Source organism: Balaenoptera ricei, chromosome 20 (assembly GCF_028023285.1).
Source record: "Balaenoptera ricei isolate mBalRic1 chromosome 20, mBalRic1.hap2, whole genome shotgun sequence".
Classification (NCBI taxonomy): domain Eukaryota; kingdom Metazoa; phylum Chordata; class Mammalia; order Artiodactyla; family Balaenopteridae; genus Balaenoptera; species Balaenoptera ricei.
This window is the reverse complement of record NC_082658.1, coordinates 12869898-12892809: the sequence shown is the minus strand read 5'-3', so window position 1 is coordinate 12892809 and position 22912 is coordinate 12869898. Positions and strand designations below refer to the sequence as shown.

The 22912-nt window shown below is 48.7% G+C and overlaps 1 protein-coding gene across 1 annotated transcript; it reads right to left on the bottom strand.

Moving 5' to 3' along the window:
* Positions 1 to 7622: 7622 nt before the first annotated feature.
* Positions 7623 to 8322, bottom strand: TEX19 (testis expressed 19). Its single transcript, XM_059908841.1, has one exon. It carries the CDS (start codon positions 8320 to 8322, stop codon positions 7741 to 7743), a length of 582 nt encoding a protein of 193 aa, XP_059764824.1. The 3' UTR covers positions 7623 to 7740.
* Between the last annotated feature and the right edge of the window lie 14590 nt (positions 8323 to 22912).

The following is a 22912-nucleotide window of genomic DNA, read 5'->3' as shown; positions in this document are numbered from 1 at the left end:
TAACCATCATTAATTGTCAGGTCTTTTTCAGATGACTCCATTTTCAGGGAGCCTGGGACCCTCTGAGCACTGCTCTCCACTCCTCATTGACAGATGGGGACCCTGAGCCAGGATGCTCTTGGCATGGGGGTGTGCCTGAGTCACACCACCGCAGCTCGCAGACAGGTGGACTCATGGACAGGTCTTGCTCTCATCCTCCTGCTCTCTGGGCAGGTATTTCAGGCTGGTCGGCCTCATGGTGTTCAGGCCCATCTGCTGCCTTTGGTCCAAGCACCCTGTAACCCAGAGTGGGCCCAGGCTACAGAGAGAAACCTCCAGGAGCACAGCCAGGGCCAGCTGCCAGGGTCACTGAGCAGCCCAGCTTGACACAGGCCCTCACGGCCACAGGCCAGGATGTATGGATGACCAAGGATAGCATCTGCTTAAGTGTTGGTCAGCTCCCTGCCCATCTCAGAGAAGACTTGGTCTCATCTCCTGGTCATGATGTCCTGCAGAGCTGCAGGCCACACAGCCCATGGCCTTCTCTCTATTTGCACCACGAGGGAAGGACAGACACCCATCCAGCACGCATGCTAGACAGAGCCCATGGACGGTAGGGTAGGGGCTGGGCTGTCCTAAGTGTGAACAACAGAGACCAAGGGTGGAGGAGGGAGATATTGCAAGACACGAAGGTGCTGGTGGCCGGTATGTCCCCTCAAGGGGTGCCATCAGGGAGATACCTGAGAACCTTCCTTTACGGCACAGAGTCCTCAGCCTGGATCTGAGAGGATCCAAGTGGCCACAGAGGTCGGAGGGGCGAGGAGAGGGGACCGGGATCCTACAGGAAACTGATGCTGCTGCCCTCGGGTTGGTGGACACCCCTCCCTAAAACCTACTGTGCTCTGTGCAAACATAACTCTGCCCATCTCTGATTCACTTTATGGACCATTAAATCATAAATCATAATCATAAAGCCCCCACTTTCCACAAATGTGACTTTAAAGCTTCGCTCTGCATATAATGGGTTCATTATGTCTTGAAATGATAATTTTTCTGCCAGAACTCTTTCCCAACTGTATTACTAAATTACTGGGCAAATGAGTTTCCATAGGCAGAATCTGGCTTCATGGAGTCTCTTCACAGGTGCCCATCCAGCCTGACCACAGACTTGTCAGAGACATATCCTGTCACTGCCCTGTCCCACACCCCTCAAAAAAAAATGCCTGGGAAAGAGAAAGGGGAGGGAGCAGGAATGGGGGTGGGGGGTGCACAGGCCTTGATGCACCCCTGAGAGCCTAGGCCAGCCCCTCCCAAGAGAGCAAAGACTAGGGGTAGGCCGGAGCTGGGCAGAAATGGCTGGCGTAACCCCACCTAGGGCTCAGTCATGGGCAGAGGCTGCCTGGGGCCCAGCTGGGGGCACCTGCCCCAGAAGGAGGTCCCAGAAGGGACACACCTGCTCGGCCAGCCCCCACCTCCACACCAGCCCAGGGCCCCTCTGCAATCAATAGCTAACTGTGTTTTCCAGGAGACCCTTCCCTTGGTGCTGCTGCTAACGTTATTACTTGATTTCAGTTTCAAAAACAACATTTTCCCCAATCCTTGTCTCAAATACCCAAGATCTGAGACCCAGCTGGAGGGATGAGGATCTCAATCAAACCAATTAAAACATGCCCAGGTCTCCAGCTGGAGGCGGGCCCCTATAAATTAACGGAGAGTCTCCAGCATCTGAGCGATCCACGTGACTGAAGTGCAAAGCTGGCGTGAAACAGCATGGAGTTCGGAGAGGTCCCGACTGAAAATGCCCGAGCTCGGGAAAGCTGGATGCAAGGGAGAGGGAGGAGAAATGTCAAGTACACACAACACTGTCTCTCTCAGAATCGACGTTGGGGTCCCTAGGGAAGCCACGTGCGCCTTCTGCCTTTTAGAGAGGTGCTGCAGGCCCAACACTGCCGCCTCCCAGGTCCCAGGGGCCCACTCAGGCTGGGTGACCTGCAGAAAAGGGCCCCAATTCAGGATCCATGAAACTGCACGTTCTGAGTGAAGAGGCTGGATGCAGAGGCCCTGAGAGCCCTTCCAGGGATGGCAAAGGTGGGAGTCAATGCAGGAGTGAAGGCGGAAACCCCAGGGGCTCCAGATTTCTCCTGAAAGCAGTACAGCCGAGGCCAGATGTCCTCACTGTGTCGGTGAACTCTAACTCCTGATTCTGTCCAAGTAACAGACTGTAGAGGCACCTCTCCCCTCAGCATGGCCATCACACTCCTCCCTGCCTCCCTGGAAAAGGAGGTCAGGACACCACCTTCGTCCTGAGGCCCTTCAGCCCCATCCATGAAAAGAGCAGTGAGGTGCCTGAGCCCCCAGACTAATGGAGGGGTCTCTGCAGCAGCCAAAATCCAAGAGTGGGAGTCTCTGTTGCTACAGAAGAACAGAGGTGAAGTCTCTCCTGGGGACTTTCTTTGCCACCACCATCATCACTATCAACTTCATCACCATCTCCATCACCACCACCATCATCATCATCACCACCACCATTTCCATCACCACCACCATCATCACCATCAACTTCATCACCATCTCCATCACCACCACCACCATCATCATCATCACCAGCAGCAGCAGCAGCAGCATTTTTACCTTCACTCAGTACATAATACACACCTGGGCACCCCCATCTAGCTCAAGTGACAGTATTTTTCCATATTTGCTTCAGATGGTTGTTTAAGGAAATAATGCATCCCCAGTCCTCCACATTCCCATTGTCCTCTCTCCCTAGAGGCACTGCTGGCCTGACCTTGGGGCGACTCCCAAAGTTTTTTTTTTTTTTAATTTATTAAAATTTTTTTTGTTTTTATTTTTTAATAGATCTTTATTGGAGTATAATTGCTTCACAATACTGTGTCAGTTTCTGTTGTACAACAAAGTGAATCAGCCATATGCATACATATGTCTCCATATCCCCTCCCTCATGAGCCTCCCTCCCATCCTCCCTATCCCACCCCTCTAGGTCATCGCAAAGCACCGAGCTGATCTCCCTGTGCTATGCTGCTGCTTCCCACTAGCTAACTATTTTACATTCGGTAGTGTGTATATATCAATGCTACTCTCACTTCGCCCCAGCTTCCCCCTCCCACCCCGTGTCCTCAAGTCCATTCTCTATGTCTACATCTTTATTCCTGCCCTGCAGGAATAAAGGTTCATCCATACCTTTGTTAGATTCCATATATATGCGTTAGCATACAGTATTTTTTTTCTCTTTCTGACTTACTTCACTCCATATGACAGACTCTAGGTCCATCCACCTCACTGCAAATAACTCAATTTCATTTCTTTTTATGGCTGAGTAATATTCCATTGTATATATGTGCCACATTTTTATCCATTCATCTGTCGATGGACATAGGTTGCTTCTATGTCCTGGTTATTGTAAATAGTGCTGCAATGAACATTGTGGTACATGTCTCTTTTTGAATTATGGTTTTTGCAGGGTATGTGCCCAGTAGTGGGATTGCTGCGTCATATGGTAGTTCTATTTTTAGTTTTTTAAGGAAATTCCATACTGTTTTCCATAGTGGTTGTATCAATTTACATTCCCGCCAACAGTGCAGGAGGGTTCCCTTTTCACCACACCCTTTCCAGCATTTATTATTTCTAGATTTTTTGATAATGGCCATTCTGACTGGTGTGAGGCGATACCTCATTGTAGCTTTGATTTGCATTTCTCTAATTATTAGTGATGTTGAGCATCTTTTCATGTGCCTCTTGGCCATCTGTGTGTCTTCTTTGGTGAAATGTTTATTTAGGTCTTCCACTCATTTTTTGACTGGATTGCCAAACTTTGTTTTTGATTGTGTCTTTTCCATGTGAAATTCATAATGTGCTTTAAAATTTTTGTAAATGGGACATACTGTACCTATTTTTTTGCACTTTTATCTTTTCTCTCAACTTGACAGATACGAGCTCACTTACCCTCTGAAAGGCTCTGTGGCCCCTCCCAGGGCTGGGAACACTGCCAGCACCACAGTAGATGTTTCTGGAAGGGGCCTGCAGCACAGAAGGTGGGATACCACATGCCCTGTGTCTACCTCCCCTCCATTTGGGTCCCACTTTCTCTGTCCTGTGATCTGTCCAGTGCTCTTGGCCTAGTTCCTCACAGACACACACCAGGTCTTCACTTATGGGGCTGGTGCAATGTCGACTGATAAAATACAGGATCCAGTTAAATTTTGTTTGCTGATCACAATGACAAATAATTTTTAATGCTATTTGGGACATCTGACAGGAACATCCCTCCACAGGAACCCAGGCTGTGAATGTAAGCATAATTGTTTGTGCGGCTGTTTTGGATTTGAGAGAAAATCACCACGTAACTGTATGCAGTGGGAAGGCCAGCATTTCCACTAAAGGCCAGAACTGACAGCAGCTCTTTTATTTATTTTTATTTTTTTATAAATTTCTTTATTTTATTTATTTATTTTGGCTGAGTTGGGTCTTCGTTGCTGCGCACAGGCTTTCTCTAGTTGCGACGAGCGGGGGCTATTCTTTGTTGCGGTGCGTGGGCTTCTCACTGCAGTGGCTTCTCTTGTTGCAGAGCACGGGCTCTAGAGCACAGGCTCAGTAGTTGTGGCGCACGGGCTTAATTGCTCCGCGGCATGTGGGATCTTCCCGGACCAGGGCTTGAACTCGTGTCCCCTGCATTGGCAGGTGGATTCTTAACCACTGTGCCACCTGGGAAGCCACTGCAGCTGTTTTAATGGAAAGAGTGAATTAATTCACATTGGAACGGCATTGCCGGGAGGTGGGGGCTGGGAGGACACTGGGGGCTGTTCTTCACAGGTCCTCTGGAAAGAGAACGGACAGTTATCCCTACTCTGGGCCAATGTGCTACAACTTTTACATTTGATTTTTTTTTAATTGAGGTGAAATTCACATAACATAAACTCAACTATTCAGTGGCATGTAGTGTATTCACAAAATTGTGCAAGTATCGCCTCTGTCTAGTTCCAGAACATTTTCATTACATCCATTAAGAGACCCTACATCCATTAAGCAATTATTTCCCCCTCCCCCTTTCCCTCAGTCTCTGGCAACCACTCATCTGCTACTGTCTCTATGGATTTGCCTACTCCGGACATTTCATATAAATGAAATCATATGATATATGGTCTTTTGTGACAGGCTTCATTTACTTATCACACTGTTTTCAAGATTTATCCACCTTGCAGCATCAGAACTTCACTCCTTTTTATGGTTGAATAATACCCCTTTGCACAGCTAGATCACAGTTTGTTTATCCGTTCGTCAGTTGATGGACTTTTGGGTTGTTTCCACCTTTTGGCTATTGTGAATAATGCTGCTATGAGCATGTGTGTATATGTTTTTAAATTATTAGGGTATACAGCCAGGAGTAGAATCACTGGGTCGTATGGTAATATATGTTTAATTTTTTTAGGATACATTGGATTTTATTTCATCTTCACCATAACCTTGCGAGTTGATGTTTTCCCCCCATTTTCAGATGAGAAGAGCTGAGGAACCAGCTGTAGCCTCTTGGCAAAGAGCTGGGGCTCTTGCTTGGATCCTGCTGCAGGGCTGCCTTCTCCTTACCTCCACATCCCCACAATACTGCAAAGCAGATGGGTCATTAAAAAAAGAGTCTGCCCAAAACAAGGGTTTGCTGGAGTGATGAATAAACGGACTGTTTAACCTGGAGGAACAGAGAGAGGAGGGAACGAAGGCAAGACCATGCTGAGTTTATTTAGAAGAAGAGCCAGGTGCACGTTCGAATACAGATTCCAAGTCGATAAATGCCCACAGAATTATGAGATTGTGTTAAAATGAAATGTTTTGAATGGCTGCTGCATTAATGCCTTCTCTCTATCTAATTAGCATCGGAAGTCTTCATGATTTAAGACCTGGAGACTTACTTCTGAAAGATACAAGAGAAAAAGACTGCCCCCAAAATTCGATGAAAGGATCTCATTGCTACTGTTAATACCTAACACAGCAGCACCCCCTCACCCCCCACCCCCCCAGAGTGGACCCTTAGATCTGCATCTTTCACTGAAAGGGATACAGCCCATCCTTGAATCATTGGAGGCTATGCCAGCTGAGACCCGCAACGGAGGATTGTAGAAACCTCCAGATTGGTCGTTCATAAGAAAGGGAAACTGCCAATTAAGAGCTTTTTCCTGGCCCATAGCACCCTGGTGACAAGACCTCCAGAGCTTCCTTCTCCAGTGAGTCTGTGCAGAGAATAGGTAGGCTGATGCATACTGCCCCCTACTCCTGGTGTCATGAACATTATTAGCAATCTTTGCACATGGTTCTGCCTCTAGTTGTTTTTGTTTTTGTTTTTTTTAATATCAAGGGCACAGATTTAGATTCATTAAAATCTGTATTTGATGACACACTGTCATTGTTGTTCAAAGCATTCCCTTTCTTATTTTAGGCGTGTGTGTATGTATTGTTCTTTATAATGTGATAAATACCTATGAACACCATGAGCCAAAAAACTGACCAGAACCCTCATCTGGCCTGTGCTGCTCCCCCCCACTGTCCCCTGCTCCCAGGGGATTTAAACATGTAACAGTGACTCCACCCAGACACTGAGACAAGGAGGCCAATCCACAAGGACTAGTTGAGGATAGTCAGCACAGGGGCTTGACACAAAACTCTTATTGCTTTATTTAATTAAAAAAACAAAGAAACGGGAGCTAAACTGTCAAATGCATTAAATGGCCAACATTTGAAACCAGGTCTTCTCCCGCTACAGACTAGAGTGTCCAGTGCTGCTGACAGCGTCCTGTGGAGACCCAGAGACCGTCTGGTGATCCTGTCACCCCAGACTCCTGAGTGTGCCGGGGAGTGTGTATCCCACCCATAACGTCTCTCCACAAGTCCAGGGCAGGGCTGGGGCATGGCACTGCACCCTGCTCTCCACGCCACACTCTATAGCAGTTGTTCACACCAGCACATCCTTGTCAGTGTCATGTCCCTAACTCCATGACAGTTGACAGGTAAAAACTTCCCTCTCCAATATTGGCATTTGTGTTGCTTCCCCCTTAGGCTGTGGTGGGTCCCGTTTCTCAGTCTCTGGGCCACTCACCATTCTTCCTCCCCAGGCCCAACTCTCCAACCTTTGCTAATTGCTAATAACAACCCTGGCTGCTGTGGAGGGGTCAGTCCTTCCCAGCTTCTGGTGTCCTGGGGAAGCCAGGACAATGGTGACCACTTGGACCTCAGTTCCTCAGTTCAGGGGCCCTGGGCTGAGCATCTGGAAACGTGGCAGCTCCCCCAGGGCTGAGGCTCCCATGACAGCCAGGCTCTCCCCAGGCCCTCTGGGCCCACTGGTGCTGGGATCCCATCCTTGGGTGGAGGACTGTGGCCTAGAGGCCGAGTCCCCCTCCTCTGCCTCCCTCTTGGTCCAGGGTGAATAAGAGAGGATGGTGAATCCCCTCTTAAGCAGGGCTGAGTCCGCAGGGACCAGCTCTTCATTCTGCCCTGGAGGAGAGGATTCCAGAATGCTGAGCCTCCACCGGTGCAGGTCCTGCTTCTGGGGTGCAGGTCCTGCTTCTGGGGTGCAGGTCCTGCTTCTGGGGTGCATCTTGGAGTCTCACCACCCTCACCTCATCAGGCTCCAGTAGCAGTTTCCAACACTGGTCGGGGGTCCTCAGGGCCCATCCTGGCTTCATCTTCCAGAGGTAGATGGCATCATAGCAGCCCACCATAAAGATGACCTGCAGGTCCAGTAACGAGGCCTCGGCCTCAACAGGGTCCGTGGCCCGGGTGGTGCCCAGCTCCAATACCATGGGCTCCCGCCGGCGGCAGGTCCACTTTGAAAACCTCCTGCCATGGAGGAGAGGGGCTTGGCCAGTGTGAGCAGGTAGGGAGTCCCCCAAATCTCCAGGGAAGGCTTTGGGTCCAGTCAGCATCCTCAGCACCCAGGCCCAGGGCTGTGGCATCCTGAGGCTCCAGCTCGGTGGGCACAAAGTGATCGTCCAGGCCCACCTCTTCTGACTCCACAGGGCCTGACGCCAGGGTGCCCGACCCCCAGTCCACAGACCCACCCTGTGCAGGCTGCCCTTGGCCCTGCCCCCAGCTTGGTCCCATCCCCGGGGATGCCCCCTGCTCAGACCCTGCCTCAGTGTGGTCCATCAGCTCAGGGTCCCAATCTTCATCATCTTCCCAGTCTTCCGGCTCCAGCAACTGTCTAAGGTCCAGAAAGGCAGCCTTGAAGCAAGCGAAGCAGACCCTTAGCTGGCTGCCATGTTGAAGCTGGTACATCCAGGACGTGTAGAGGTAGGACATGCCCTCCGCCTCACACCGCATGCTGACTGGGGGGCACATGGCCACGCCGCCTACAGGACTTGCTGGGATCTTAGGGGGTCTGGCTCACACGTGCGGGGCACAGTGAAGTGCTGGGGGGGCAGGGAGGAGGGGGCGTGAGAACGAGGAGGAGAACGGTGCGGATCAGGAGGAGGACAAAGGTGTTTCCTGTGTGGGGATTTGGGGTGGGGGGGTGGATGAACTGGGTCCTAATCCAACAGGGACCTGCAGAGGTTGGGAGGGACAAACTTCTGGAATTATCTTCAGCTGGTGCAAGTGTTCTGTCCTCTGGGAACTGCAAAGGAAAGCAGTGAGGTTAGGGCCCCCCAGCAGGCAGGTGGGAGCAGGTCACGCAGGGACGAGTTGGGTGCAAGGACCTTTGGGGTCAGACCCGGCCCTTTCGCTCTGCCTCTGCTCAGTTTAGCTGATCTGGGGCCAGTGGGCCACACAGCCTCTCCCCCATCCAACTCCCTACCCTCCCACCTCAGGGATCCCCAAACCCAGTCCGCCTTGCCTGATGGAACTGAAGGAAACTGAGGCAACCTGTCACAGCCTGAGGGAACCTGAGAGAACCTGACTGAACCTGACAAAATCTGAGGGAAACTGTCGGAACCTGATGCAAGCTGTCAGAACCTGAGGGAACCTGTCAGAACCTCAATAAATCTCACAGAACCTGTCAGAACCTTATGGAACCTGACAGAGCTGTCAGAACCTGACGAAACCTGAGGGAACCTGACAGAACCTGAGAGAATCTGTCAGAACCTGAGGAAGCCTCACAGAACCTGAGAGAACCTGACTAAACCTGAGAGAACCTGAGGGAATCTGTCAGAACCTGAGGGAACCAGTCAGAACCTGACCAAATCTGACAGAACCTGACAGAAAGAGCCTGACAGAACCACCCCTACCTGAGCTAGCCCGTCTGGCCTGAGGCCACGCTGGACCACGGGGGCTCTTCAGCCTCCAAGCCCCACACTCCACCAGCCCGCAGGCCCCAGACCCTCTCCTCAGTCCGAGGGGCTCTCTCCTGGCCTGGTGCCTCCCTCCTGTGGGCACCTGGGGGGAAAGGAAGGGACAGAGCCCGCCTGGGCATATAAAGGGCCATTTCCCATAGTGCTCTGGGCTCATCTGCATATCTCCCATGAGCCTCAGCCCACCAGGAAATGAAACTACTGAGTCATCCCCCTCCCCCGCAGGAGAGCCTGTGCAGCCCCCAGGGGAGGGCATGCCTGTTCCCCCAACCCTGTCCCCAAGGTGATTGTGCCTGTGATATTTGCTCCTCTGAGGGCTGAGAAGACTGTTCCCATCAGTGTTTCATTCTGCAGGTTTCTGAAATTGTGTGGGCAAGCATATCTCTTATGGTCATTGTCCCTTCATGGGTCCCTTGGGTGACCTACCTGGTCACGGGTCCTGTCCTTCTGTGGTTAAAATGGATTCCTTCTTTGTATCTCTTGATTAAAGTTTCTTTATGAATTTCAGAAACTGATCGATTGCCAATTATTTACATTTTAAGCACATTTCTGTCTCTTTGGCTTTTCACTTTTAAAATAAAGGCTTTTTATCTACAAATAATAATACAAGTAATAAATAAACGCTGGAGAGAGTGTGGAGAAAATGGAAACCTCCTACATTGTTGGTGGGAATGTAAATTGGTGCAGCAACTATGGAGAAAGCGTGGAGGTTCCTCAAAAAACTAAAAACAGAGTTGCCATATGATCCAGCATATATCCAGAGAAAACTATAATTCAAAAATATACACACATCCCAATGTTCATAGCAGCACTATTCACAATAGCCAAGACATGGAAACAACCTAAATGTCCATTGACAGGTGAATGGATAAAGAAGATGTGGTATATATATATACAATGGATTATTACTTGGCCATAAAAAAGAACAAAATAATGCCATTTGCAGCAACATGGATGCAACTAGAGATTATCACACTAAGCGAAGTCAGAAAGAGAAAGACAAATACCATATGATATCACTTATATGTGGAATCTAAAACACGACACAAATGAACATATCTACGAAACAGAAACAGGTTCACAGACATAGGGAACAGACTTGTGGTTGCCAAGGGGGATGGCGGATGTGGGAGGGAAGGATTGGGAGTTTGGGATTAGCAGATGCAAACTATTATATACACAATTTTTACAAATTGTAAAATTTTTTGTTCTAGTTCTGTGAAGAATGCCATTGGTAGTCTGATAGGGATTGCATTGAATCTATAGGTTGCTTTGGGTAGTCTAGTCATTTTCACAATATTGATTCTTCCAATCCAAGAACATGGTATATCTCTCCATCTGTTTGTGTCATCTTCTATTTCTTTCATCAGTATCTTATAGTTGTCTTTTGCCCCTTAGGTAGGTTTATTCCTAGGTATTTTATTCTTTTTGTTGCAATGGTAAATGGGATTGTTTCCTTAATTTCTCTTTCTGATATTTCATTGCTAGTGTATAGGAATGCAAGAGATTTCTGTGCATTAATTTTGTATCCTGCAACTTTACCAAATTCATTGATTAGCACCAGTAGTTTTCTGGTGGCATCTTTAGGATTTTCTATGTATAGTATCATGGCATCTGCAAACAGTGACAGTTTTACTTCTTCTTTTCCAATTTGGATTCCTTTTATTTCTTCTTCTTCTCTGATTGCCATGGCTAGGACTTCCAAAAGTATGTTGAATAATAGCGGCAAGAGTGGACATCCTTATCTTGTTCCTGATCTTAGAGGAAATGCTTTCAGTTTTTCACCATTGAGAATGATATTTGCTGTGCGTTTGTCGTATATGGCCTTTATTATGTTGAGGTAGTTTCCCTCTATGCCCACTTTCTGGAGAGTTTTTATCATAAATGGATATTGAATTTTGTCAAAAGCTTTTTCTGCATCTACTGAGATGATCATATGGTTTTTATTCTTCAGTTTGTTAATGTGGTGTATCACATTGATTGATTTGCGTATACTGAAAAATCCTTGGCTTGCTGGGATCTCGCTTGATCATGGTGTATGATCCTTTTAATGTGTTGTTGGATTCTGTTTGCTGGTATTTTGTTGAGGATTTTTGCATCTATATTCATCAGAGATATTGGTCTGTACTTTTCTTTTTTTGTGAGGCACTGTTTTTAGAGCAGTTTTGTGTTCACAGCAAAACTGAGGAGAAACTACAGAGAGTTCTTATATTCCCCCTGCCCCACACAGGCACAGCCTCCCTGTCAAACTCTGCACCAGATGGTACATTTGTAACCATCAGTGAACCTATAGTGACACACTAGTATCACTCAATGTCCAGTTTACATTAGGGTTCACTTTTAGTGTTGTTCAATCTATGAATTTGGACAAAAGTTTAATGACATATATCCACCGTTACAATAACATACATGGTAGTTTCACTGCCCTGAAAATCCTCTGCGTTCTCGCTATTCATCTCTCCCTATCCTCATCCCTGACAACCACTGATATTTTTTTCTCCATAGTTTTGCCTTTTCCAGAATGCCTTATAGTTGGAATCATACAATATGTAGCCTTCTCAGATTGGCTTCCTTCACTTAGTAATATGCATTTAAGTTTCCCCCATGTATTTTCATGGCTTGATAACTCATTTCTTTTTAGCGCTGAAAATTCCATTGTTGGGATGGACCACAGCTTATTTATCCATTCACTTACTGAAGGACATCTTGGCTGCTTCCAAGTTTTAGCAATTATGAACAAAGCTGCTATAAACATCGTGGGCAGAAAAAAAAAATCATGTGCAGGTTTTTGTGTGGACATAAGTTTTCAACTCATTAGGCAAATACCAAAGAGTGCGATTTCTGGATCACTTGGTAAGAGTATGTTTAGTTTTCTAAGAAACCGCCAAACTGTCTTCCAAAGTGACTGCACCATTTTGCGTTCCCACTAGCAATGATTGAGAGTTCCTGTTGCTCCACATCCTGAGCAGCATTTGGTGTTGTCTTTGTTCTGAATTTTGGCCATTCTGATAGATGTGTAATGGTATCTCATGTTGTTTTAACTTGCAATTCCATAATGACATATGATGTGGAGCGTATTTTCACGTGCTTATTTACCATTTGTATACCTTCTTTGGTGAGGTGTCCTTTCAGGTCTTTTGCCTATTTTTAAATCAGGTTGTTTATTTTCTTATTGTTAAGTTTTAAGAATTCTTTGTATATTTTGGATACCAGTTCTTCATCAAATGTGTCTTTTGGAAATATTTTCTCCCAGTCTTTGGTTTGTCTTCTCATTCTCTTGACAGTGTCTTTTGCAGAGCCGAAGTTTTTATTTTTAGTTAAATCCAGCTGATCGATTATCTCTTTGATAAATTGAGACTTTGATGTTACATCTAAAAAAGTCATTGCCGGACTTCCCTGGTGGCCCAGTGGTTAAGAATCCGCCTGCCAACGCAGGGGACACGGGTTTGAGCCCTGGTCTGGGAAGATCCCACATGCCATGGAGCAACTAAGCCCGTGCGCCACAACTACTGAGCCTGTGCTCTAGAGCCTGTGAGCCACAACTACTGAAGCCCGCACACCTAGAGCCTGTGCTCTGGAACAAAGACAAGCCACTGCAGTGAGAAGCCCGCGCGCTGCAATGAAGAGTAGCCCCCACTCACCGCAACTAGAGAAAGCCCGTGCGCAGCAATGAAGACCCAACACAGCCATAAATAAATAAATAAATAAATAAGTCATTGCCGTATCCAAAGTCATCTAGATTTTATCCTGTTATCTAATAGGTGTTTCACAGTTTTGCATTTTACATTTAGGTCTATGATCTATTTGCATTGGTTTTTTGTGTAGGATCTGTGAATAGATTCATATTTTTGCATGTGGATGTTCACCGTTTGCAGCACCATTCGTTGAACAGACTATCTTTTCTTTACTGTATTGCCTTTGCCTCTTTGTCAAAGATCAGTTGACTATATTTATGTAGGTAACAGACACTTTTTAAAACAAAGACTTGTTTAGAGCCTTTTAGATATAATCAAATGTTAATCTTTTCTTTAAAAAATTTTTTTTGTCTTTTAAAGTATATCCTACAGTTCCAAGGCCATGATGTTAGTTTACTTCATCTAATTCTTACTCTCTAATATTTTTGTTTGCTTCTTGTATTAGTCAGCCAAGGCTGCCATCAGAAAATACCAGAGTGAGTAGCTTAAACAACAAAAACTTATTTTCTCACAGTTCTGGAGACTGTAAATCCTAGATTAGGGTGCAGGATGGTTGGGTTCTGGTGAGAGCTCTCTTCCTGACTATCCAGATGGCTACCTTCTCACTGTGTCATCACATAACACAGAGAGGGAGATCTCTCTCTCTCTCCCTCTTATAAGGCCACAGTCTTATCTGATTAGGGCGCCACCCTTATGACTCTATTTAACCCTAATTATCTCCTAAAGATCCTATTCCAGATGTAGTCATATTGCGGATTAGGGCTTCAACATATGAATTTTGGAGGGACCAATTCAGTCTACAGCCCTTCTCTTTGCATTTTTATACAAAATGCAATTTAAATGGAAGTTACTTTTATTAATAGTATAAGAATGTAGATAGGGCTTCCCTGGTGGCGCAGTGGTTGAGAGTCTGCCTGCCAATGCAGGGGACACGGGTTCGAGCCCTGGTCTGGGAAGATCCCACATGCCGCGGAGCGACTAAGCCCGTGAGCCACAATTGCTGAGCCTGCGCGTCTGGAGCCTGTGCTCCGCAACGGGAGAGGCCACGATAGTGAGAGGCCCGCGCACCGCGATGAAGAGTGGCCCCCACTTGCCGCAACTAGAGAAAGCTCTCACACAGAAACGAAGACCCAACACAGCCATAAATAAATAAATAAATAAATAAAATTAAAAAAAAAAAACGAATTTCTTAAAAAAAAAAAAAAAAAAAAAAAAAAAAAAAAAAAAAAAAGAATGTAGATAGGCAGCTTTTGGGATGGTTTACCAAGTTAATTGGGTAAGTCAGTCCTTCTTTCCAAACTTCAACAGATATATTCAAGCACACCAGCAACGTCTCCCCCTAGATGTTTGTCGAGCACCCCAGAATGAAAGAATCAGCAGTCAGCAGCTGGGCCTGGATTGGGCAGTGCCTGCAGGAAGGAGACACAACCACCTCTAGAATTAGACAACAGCGAAGGTTCTTGGATAAGTGGCTCCCAGATTTTGCCGCAGGTTAAAATTTTCTTGGGAGGTTTGAAGAGTCCCAGTGGCCACATCATAGCATGTGGCAGACACACCTAAGGTGACCTCCAGTCAGTCACACCCTCCCCGTGATTGGGGGTGGAGCCTGTGATTTGCTTCCAACCAAAAGCAGTGGTCAAGGTGGTGGATGTCACTGTCTTGATGAGGTTACATTATGTGGCAAAGTGTCCCTTCTGCGATGACATTACCCTAAACTTACATAAGACTCCTACACAGCTCTTGCTCTCTCTTGCCAGCCTTGAAGAGGGACACAGCCATGTTGTGAACTGTGGATGGGAACTGTGAATGGCCTCTGGGACCAGCTGACAGCCAGGAAAGCCAAAGCCATCAGCCCTACAAGCACAAGGAAGTGAATTCTGCCAGCTAAGAGCACAGCCCGGCCAATACCTTGGTTGCAGCTGTGTGAGATCCTGAGCAGGGGGCCCAGCCAGGGCATGTCCCTACTCCTAACCCATGGAAACTGAGAAAATAAATGTGTGCTCCTTTAAGCCACTAAGTTTGCTGATCTGTTACGAAGCAAAAGAAAACTTACATTCACCCCTTACCAATGATAGCGGAATTCACACATGGGACGCAGGCATCAGTATCTTTTTAAACTCTGCAGGTGCTTCCAAAATGTACACTTCAAGAACTAGTGCCTAGACCGCTGGGTGAGGTTAGAACTTTTCACAGATATTGGGTCCTTTGATCCCTCCTCCCTCCCTGGTAAACGTGGTCTGAGTCCAGTCGATACCCAATCCAATCTCCACAGGGACCCCCAGTAGCCATGGTCCTCTGACCACCTGATTGCCCCACCCTGTGACTCAAACACCCCACCGTGACCTGCCACAAACTGAGTAATTGGTCCTGCCTCGAGTTCCTGACCCACATGGCCCTCATGGGTCCAGAGTCACGGTCGGGAGGCCAGCAGGGCCCAGAATCTGGCACCCAGACCTGTCCACTGCCCAAAGCCCACCCCTACAGGCCTGGGACACATGAGTTCTCACAATGGAGAAGGGGGAGAGAGAAGATGAGGGTCAGTGGGGCTGACAGACCAGAAGGGCACCAGGATGACCGCCCTGGTCAGTTTAGGGCCCCATTGCCCGGGGGGCTGGGCGCAAACACTGGTTGAAACCCGTGGGAGGAAGGAGACCGAAGTCCTACCATGTGCCCCCAGAGTACCAGCGCCTTCGAGCTGCAGCAGAAGTTACCAGTCTCACCCACTCGGCCTTCTGCAGCTCCTGAGGCTCAGAGAACATTCCAGAGAGGTTTGTGGGGTGGACACATTCCTGCTCCTTCTCTGGCTTGGTGACCTCCATCCTCAGGATAGCCAGCCATCACAGCATTCCCAACCTGCTGTGTCCCTGGGCATGGCCCTTGCATCCCTGGATGGGTTCAGAGGCAGCCTGGGTCGGTGCCTTTCCCAGGCACAGGCTCTGCCAGCGCGTCCGGGAATCTGACCTCAACACGGCCAGTCGTGCCCAGAGAAACCACCCAACCCACGAAGCCCTCAAGGCCCCACGGGCTTGGATGCGTGGGCAGGTGACCCAGCTGGAGTCAAGCCCTGACAAGAAAGAAAAGTGTGTTTAGACAATCAAGTGACTCACCAAATAAAACCTTCTTGAAAACTGTTGTAATAATCAAGATGAGGAAGGGATCACTGCCTATTCCAGTGAAGTCCAAGTACTTGGATCTTAAACATTTACATCTTTGCTCTTATATTACAAAGCAAAGTCCAGCCCTTACCTCCAGTCTCCATATTTGCGCCAAGCACTTCAGTAGATTTTTATTGGCTTTTCCCTCTCATTCCTCCTCACAGGCAATAAAGGAGGAGATGAACAGTTTAACACTTTCTTGCCTGAATTCACTACAGAGAGTTCTTCAGAGGGACGCTGCCTGTTGATGCAAAGGAAGACCTCTGCTTCCACAGGGAGCAGGCACCCGGTGAGGCCCAGAGGCCGTGAGACACCCCCATTGCCGTGGAGAACAGATGTGCTCTGAAAAGTTGCTTGTCTGTTGATTTTCTATTTTTTTACTGACTTGCCCATAAAACTAGAGTTGTGTTTCCAAAAGGAACAAAAAGCCACAAAGACAAGGACGAATAATAATTCTCTGACCAACTTATGCTAATAAGACTCAAAGTCAGCCATAGTAATGAGTGAGGTTCATGAGTTTACTGTAAAATAATGTACAGAGCCACTGGTTTCTGTCTCTGCAATCCCCTGGGGTATAATTGGGGTCTCACACGAGTGGGGGCCTCTAACACCATGCTCCGGTTTCCCTTAGAGGCACATACTTCTATAGGGACATTAAATTTTGAATGCCATGGTAAATCTGAAGAAATAGCAAATATCTTGGATTTCCATTTTCATATCATTTGCACCTAAGCGTGTGAGAGTCATTTTCATTTGTTTCCCTCTTACCATTAGAATTTTATAGAATCAAAGAGTTCAGCTGCTTCTGTTCTCCTTCTGTCCTGACTGGTCTTTGTCTCACATCCAGTCACGGCCCCATCATCCTTTCTGCCTCCAGCTACCACCAATTAGAGGTCTGACCTCAAAGGATACCTTCCCCCAACAGGCCTTTTGCCTTTTCCAGTCTCCAGGCAGCACAAACTTTGGGGGCTTCCTGGGGGGATAACATATTGCAGATTGCGCCTCCTTAGGCAGGGCTTGCCACGTGTCACACTGCGGGGACATGTCCTGTGCGTGGCCGCACTCTCCACGACATCGCCCCGGACTTCTACCATCTGAAATTAAGGTGTTTCTCTGCTGAGGAGATTATTGTTAGCTCCTCCTCACTAAAATGGAGCCTGCAGAGCAAGAAATGGCACGTGTTTTTTACCCCCTGAATTCCTCAACCCAGGACAGGCCCTCAGCAGGCATCTGTCCCATGGGTGGGCGGGTGGGAGGGTGGGCTGTCAGTCCCAGCTGCAGGAGTCCTATTGGGCTCCAGAATCCAGCTGCACTATGTCACTGCAGCTGGACCTCCATGTAGGGGGAGACATGCTCAGCCCTCCATACCAAGTTGACCTGCCAGACTCAGATTTGGGGCTGAAAGTTCTGTGTTTTACCAGAATGAGGTAAATGATATTGTCAAACGATACTAACAGGCCATGTCTTATAGCAGGAACTTGGGCTGCAGGGTTTCCAGGAAAGGGCCGCCGTGGACACAGTGGGGCCACTGCGGGAGTTGATGCTACGATCCCAGCTAGGAAGAGGGCACGTGCGGGAGGGGAATGCTCGCGGGAGACTCAACATCCCGGGCAGACGCGGGAAATCCGTTTAATTCTTCCTTCTCTCTTCTGCTGCTGCTTCTCACAGCAAATGTGCATTTCGAGTCTCTGTGGCACCAACCATCTGTAACTGGATGAATTCATTTTCTTCTCAAGGGTTGTAGGAACGCCCTTTAGAAACATGGATGGTTTGTGCAGAGATTTCATTTTGGAAACATCTGGGCAGCAGAACCCTCTTCATATCTGACACTGAAGGGAGATCTTTTTTTTATCATTGTTTAAGCTTGTTCTGTCAGGTGTGGGGCATGAAAAAGGCCAGAACAAGAGGGAAAGGAGGTGTGTGCTCCGAGAGCCTGGCTTTTCTCAGCCCCTTGGGAAGATGCTTGTGACAAGTTGTCCCAGAACTCGGAGCAGAGGGCGGCCTTGAGCCTCCACTTCTGACTCATGTGAGCTTCTAGTTCGGCCCCGTACAAGAAGTCGGCTTCTGAGAGCTAGGACACTTCCCATGTGTCCTGAGAGGAAAGATGTTTCCAGAATTCCAGAGCTGGACAGGAACAACTGAGAGCACAGGATGGCTGAACAACGTCCCCGAAGATGTCTACTAATCCTGGGACCTGTGAGTATGTCACCGCACACAGCAGAGGCTTTGCAGGTGTGATTAAGTTAGGGACCTTGACGCGGGGTGGGCGTGGGGGTGGCCTGGACGCCAGTGGGACCAATGGCATCACCAGCATCCTTACAAGGGGAGGGGGAGTGGGGCAGAGTCAGAGAGAGAAGGCATGAGGACGGAAGAAGAGGTCACAGATGATGCTGCGCTGCTGACCTGGAGACGGAAGAAGGGGCCGTGAGCCAAGACGTGTGGCTCCTCTAGAAGCTGGGACAGGGGAGGGAGGGATTCTCCCCTGGAGCCTCTAGAAAGAACCAGCCCTGGACCCACTGAAGACATCAGACCTACAGACTCTAAGAGAAGAAACTGTGTGGCTTTAAGCCACTGAGTTGTGGCAGCCACCGCAAACTCACAGGATGAACGTGCTTCTGCCTGGATGGTTCTGGGGGGCTCTGGAGTAGGGGACATTGAGACGTCCCATGTGCAGTGCGCTCCCTGAGGTGGAGGCAGCCATGTCGAGGGTGGCATCCAGAGCGGGGATGGGTGCCTCCCAGCAGAGTGTGACCAGAGCTAGGCTGGGCTGCTGGTCACTGCATGTGGGGACACGGGGAACACGTGATGATCACTTGCTGGGGGATGCTCACCCTGAATCTGGCCCTTCTCACGGCTGCTGCAGCTGCTGGAGCCTCCACTGCCTGGAAGTAACCGTGGCAATGGCACGGCTGATGGATGTGTGTACGGCCGCTCAGGGTCTGAGTGCACGTGGAGGCTGTGGCTGCAGGGGAGCTTCAGACACTCACAAGGGTTGACATGAAAGAACCTGAGGGTGGTTCCAGGGGCTCTGGAGTCATCCCCCCAAGGGCTCTAGGCAGCGGAAGACCCTGGGAAGGAGGTCCAGCCCCGCCATGGTCTCGCGGGACAGCACTCACCTCGCCATCCTATCCATTCACCGAGTGCCAGTCCCTGGCTGGAGTCTGGAGGTGTGAGGGTCCACAGTCCATGGCAGCCTAACAGGCAGGTGCTGGAGGGCGGCTGGGGGAGGTAAGCAGTGGGGAGAGCCGTGCTCAGGACTCCAGCCAGGAGGGGCTGGTCTAGACCCCACCACCACCCACAAAGCACTTCCAAGGGCTTTCAGTGGCTTCCAGAGCTGTGGTCATAGCACATATTTATTCTAGAAAATTAGGTGAATATGGAAATCTATGAAGAAAATTCAATAACTCACAATACCACCACCCAGAGGTAATCACGCTGATATTGTGTTTCCATTCTTTATATGCTTGCAGACATGTGATACCCAACATGTGTGCACAGGGCACAGACGTACCCAGATGCACGGCACTTATGTATGCACGGCACTTATGTGTGCACGCGGGCAGGAATCCACCTGCATGTATCACACCTGACAGTTGCACACGTGGCCACAGATTTTTTTCTTCTACAAAATCAAGGCAATACTATGTACACACACAGGGACTTCCCTGGCGGTCCAGTGGTTAAGACTTTGCCTTCCAATGCAGGGGGTGTGGGTTCAATCCCTGGTCGGGGAGCTAAGATCCCACATGCCCCTCAGCCAAAACAACAAAACATAAAAACAGGAGCAATATTGTAACAAATTCAATAAAGACCTTAAAAATGGCCCACATTAAAAAAATATTTAAAAAAATACTATGTATACAACTTACAACCTGCTCTTTTCTTTTCACTGGGCAGATGCTGATCACTTCACAGTAGATCTTCTTTGAAGCTTGTTGTCTGTGGCTGTGTGTGTTCCATCATGTGGCTGTTTGTGTTCCATGGTGTGGCCGTATCCTGTGCATTCCTACCGGTGGACACTGATATTGCTTCCCAATTTCCACTCCTCACGTCGTTCCAAAATGGACCTCCAGTTTTGCAGTTTTAAACTTATTCCTGTAAATATCAGCATCTTTGCTGACCTCTTGCCGGAATGGGTTGCAATCTTCCTGTCGTGCAGGATCATTCCCTTCTGTCTTTCTCATGATGTTCATTATTGTCTTCGTCCTTGGCCACTGCCTTTGGTTTCTGAAGAGACCTGAGGGGAGAATCCATGGGTCTGAGGCTCCCCAGGCTGTCCTAAGTTCTAGATCGTTCCTTCCGTGGACCTACCCGAGCATTCTGAAGGGTGCGTGGATGTTGGGAAGCCTGTGCCCATGTCTCCATGACACCGAGAACAAGTCGCTGTCCCTTCCAGCTTGGGAACTGCTCCAGAAGCCTTGCTGGCCCCCAGTGTGGGAAACTGTTCCCAGAACCTCGCTCACGTCGTCCTGGCACTGTGCTGGCCATTTGTTCCGGCCTGTCTTTGGACAATTTTGCGTCCTGCAAGGACAAGCGCTCAGCACAGGGCAGGGGCAGTTAGAGCCTGTTGAACAGACGTGTGGATGGATCAATGAAAAACCAATGACCAGAATTTTATAGATGTAAAAATAAAAACAAATAATCTAAAAAATGGCATTTAAAAAACTAGTCCTCATAAAGAGAGATCTTAGTTAATCATGTCTGAATTCACTGAAGAAAAATTGATTGAAATATTGAGGATATTGTTTCTCTTGCGTAACCCTAACTCTGTCGTCAGGAATGATAAGATTTTTATAACAAAACATATTTAAATTGTTATTGAATTCACACGGATTAAGAGCAAGTTTAATCATTTTCATCTAAGAAGTGATTATTCTTTGAAGAAATTATAATATTAAAGCACTGGGTTTAATATATGAACACATGATTAACCTTTTTACAATTTTGAAAAAAAAAAAAATCAAGGACCGCATCCACAGGAAGCGAGACTGTCCTCTGATCCTCCGTGCTAATCTGGAGTGGATCCGGAGTGGATCCCTAATGCCGGGAGGGGGAGGGAATGGGAGGATGGGGGCTGCCCCCGCCAGGTGTCTAAGTGCCTTCACTCCCCTACGTCTCACACACACACACACACACACACAGCCGGGAGAGCCAGGGTGGGCAGCCCATTCCCACCCAGGCTCAGGGTCCACGAGCCAAGACTGTCACCTTGAATGCTGGAGTCCATGAGAGCTCACGGCTGAGGGCAGGCCCCTCGATGGTGAGCCCCAGTGTCGGGTGGCAGAAGAGGGTTCGACAGGCCAGGGTTCAGATGCCCACTCTTGGCCTCCTTGCCTTTATTTTAAAAGTGAGAAGAGCCAAAGAGGCAGAAATGTGCTTAAAATGTAAATAATTGGCAATTGATCAGTTTCTGAAATTCATAAAGAAACTTTAACCAAGAGGTACAAAGAAGGAATCTATTATAACCACAGAAGGCAAGGGCCCTTGACCAAGCAGGTCACCCAGGGGACCCAGGAATAGAACAATGACCATAAGAGAGACACTTGCCCACAGAATTTCAGAAACCTGCAGATTGAAAGAGGGATGGAAACAGTCTTCTCAGCCCTCAGAGGAGCAAATATCACAGGCACACCCTGCGGACAGTGTTGGGGAAACTGCCCTGCCCTCCATGGGGGCTGCACAGGCTCTCCGGGGAGGGGCGGGGGAGTGGGGGGAGGGGAGGAGAGGAATGACTCAGCAGTTTCATTTCCTGGTGGGCTGAGGCTCATGGGAGATATGCAGATGAGCCCAGAGCACCATGGGAAATGGCCTTTTATATGCCCAGGCAGGCTGTAGCCCCCTCCTTTCCTCCCAGGTGCCCGCAGGAGGGAGGCACCAGGCCAGGAGAGAGCCCCTCGGACTGAGGAGAGGGTCTGGGGCCTGCGGGCTGGTGGAGTGTGGGGCTTGGAGGCTGAAGAGCCCCCGTGGTCCAGCGTGGCCTCAGGCCAGACGGGCTAGCTCAGGTAGGGGTGGTTCTGTCAGGCTCTTTCTGTCAGGTTCTGTCAGATTTGGTCAGGTTCTGACTGGTTCCCTCAGGTTCTGACAGATTCCCTCAGGTTCTCTCAGGTTTAGTCAGGTTCTCTCAGGTTCTGTGAGGCTTCCTCAGGTTCTGACAGATTCTCTCAGGTTCTGTCAGGTTCCCTCAGGTTTCGTCAGGTTCTGACAGCTCTGTCAGGTTCCATAAGGTTCTGACAGGTTCTGTGAGATTTATTGAGGTTCTGACAGGTTCCCTCAGGTTCTGACAGCTTGCATCAGGTTCCGACAGTTTCCCTCAGGTTTTGTCAGGTTCAGTCAGGTTCTCTCAGGTTCCCTCAGGCTGTGACAGGTTGCCTCAGTTTCCTTCAGTTCCATCAGGCAAGGCGGACTGGGTTTGGGGATCCCTGAGGTGGGAGGGTAGGGAGTTGGATGGGGGAGAGGCTGTGTGGCCCACTGGCCCCAGATCAGCTAAACTGAGCAGAGGCAGAGCGAAAGGGCCGGGTCTGACCCCAAAGGTCCTTGCACCCAACTCGTCCCTGCGTGACCTGCTCCCACCTGCCTGCTGGGGGGCCCTAACCTCACTGCTTTCCTTTGCAGTTCCCAGAGGACAGAACACTTGCACCAGCTGAAGATAATTCCAGAAGTTTGTCCCTCCCAACCTCTGCAGGTCCCTGTTGGATTAGGACCCAGTTCATCCACCCCCCCACCCCAAATCCCCACACAGGAAACACCTTTGTCCTCCTCCTGATCCGCACCGTTCTCCTCCTCGTTCTCACGC

Excerpts from the sequence above, each read along its gene's own strand:
- TEX19 (XM_059908841.1), bottom strand. The coding sequence starts at position 8,322 with ATGTGCCCCCCAGTCAGCATGCGGTGTGAGGCGGAGGGCATGTCCTAC.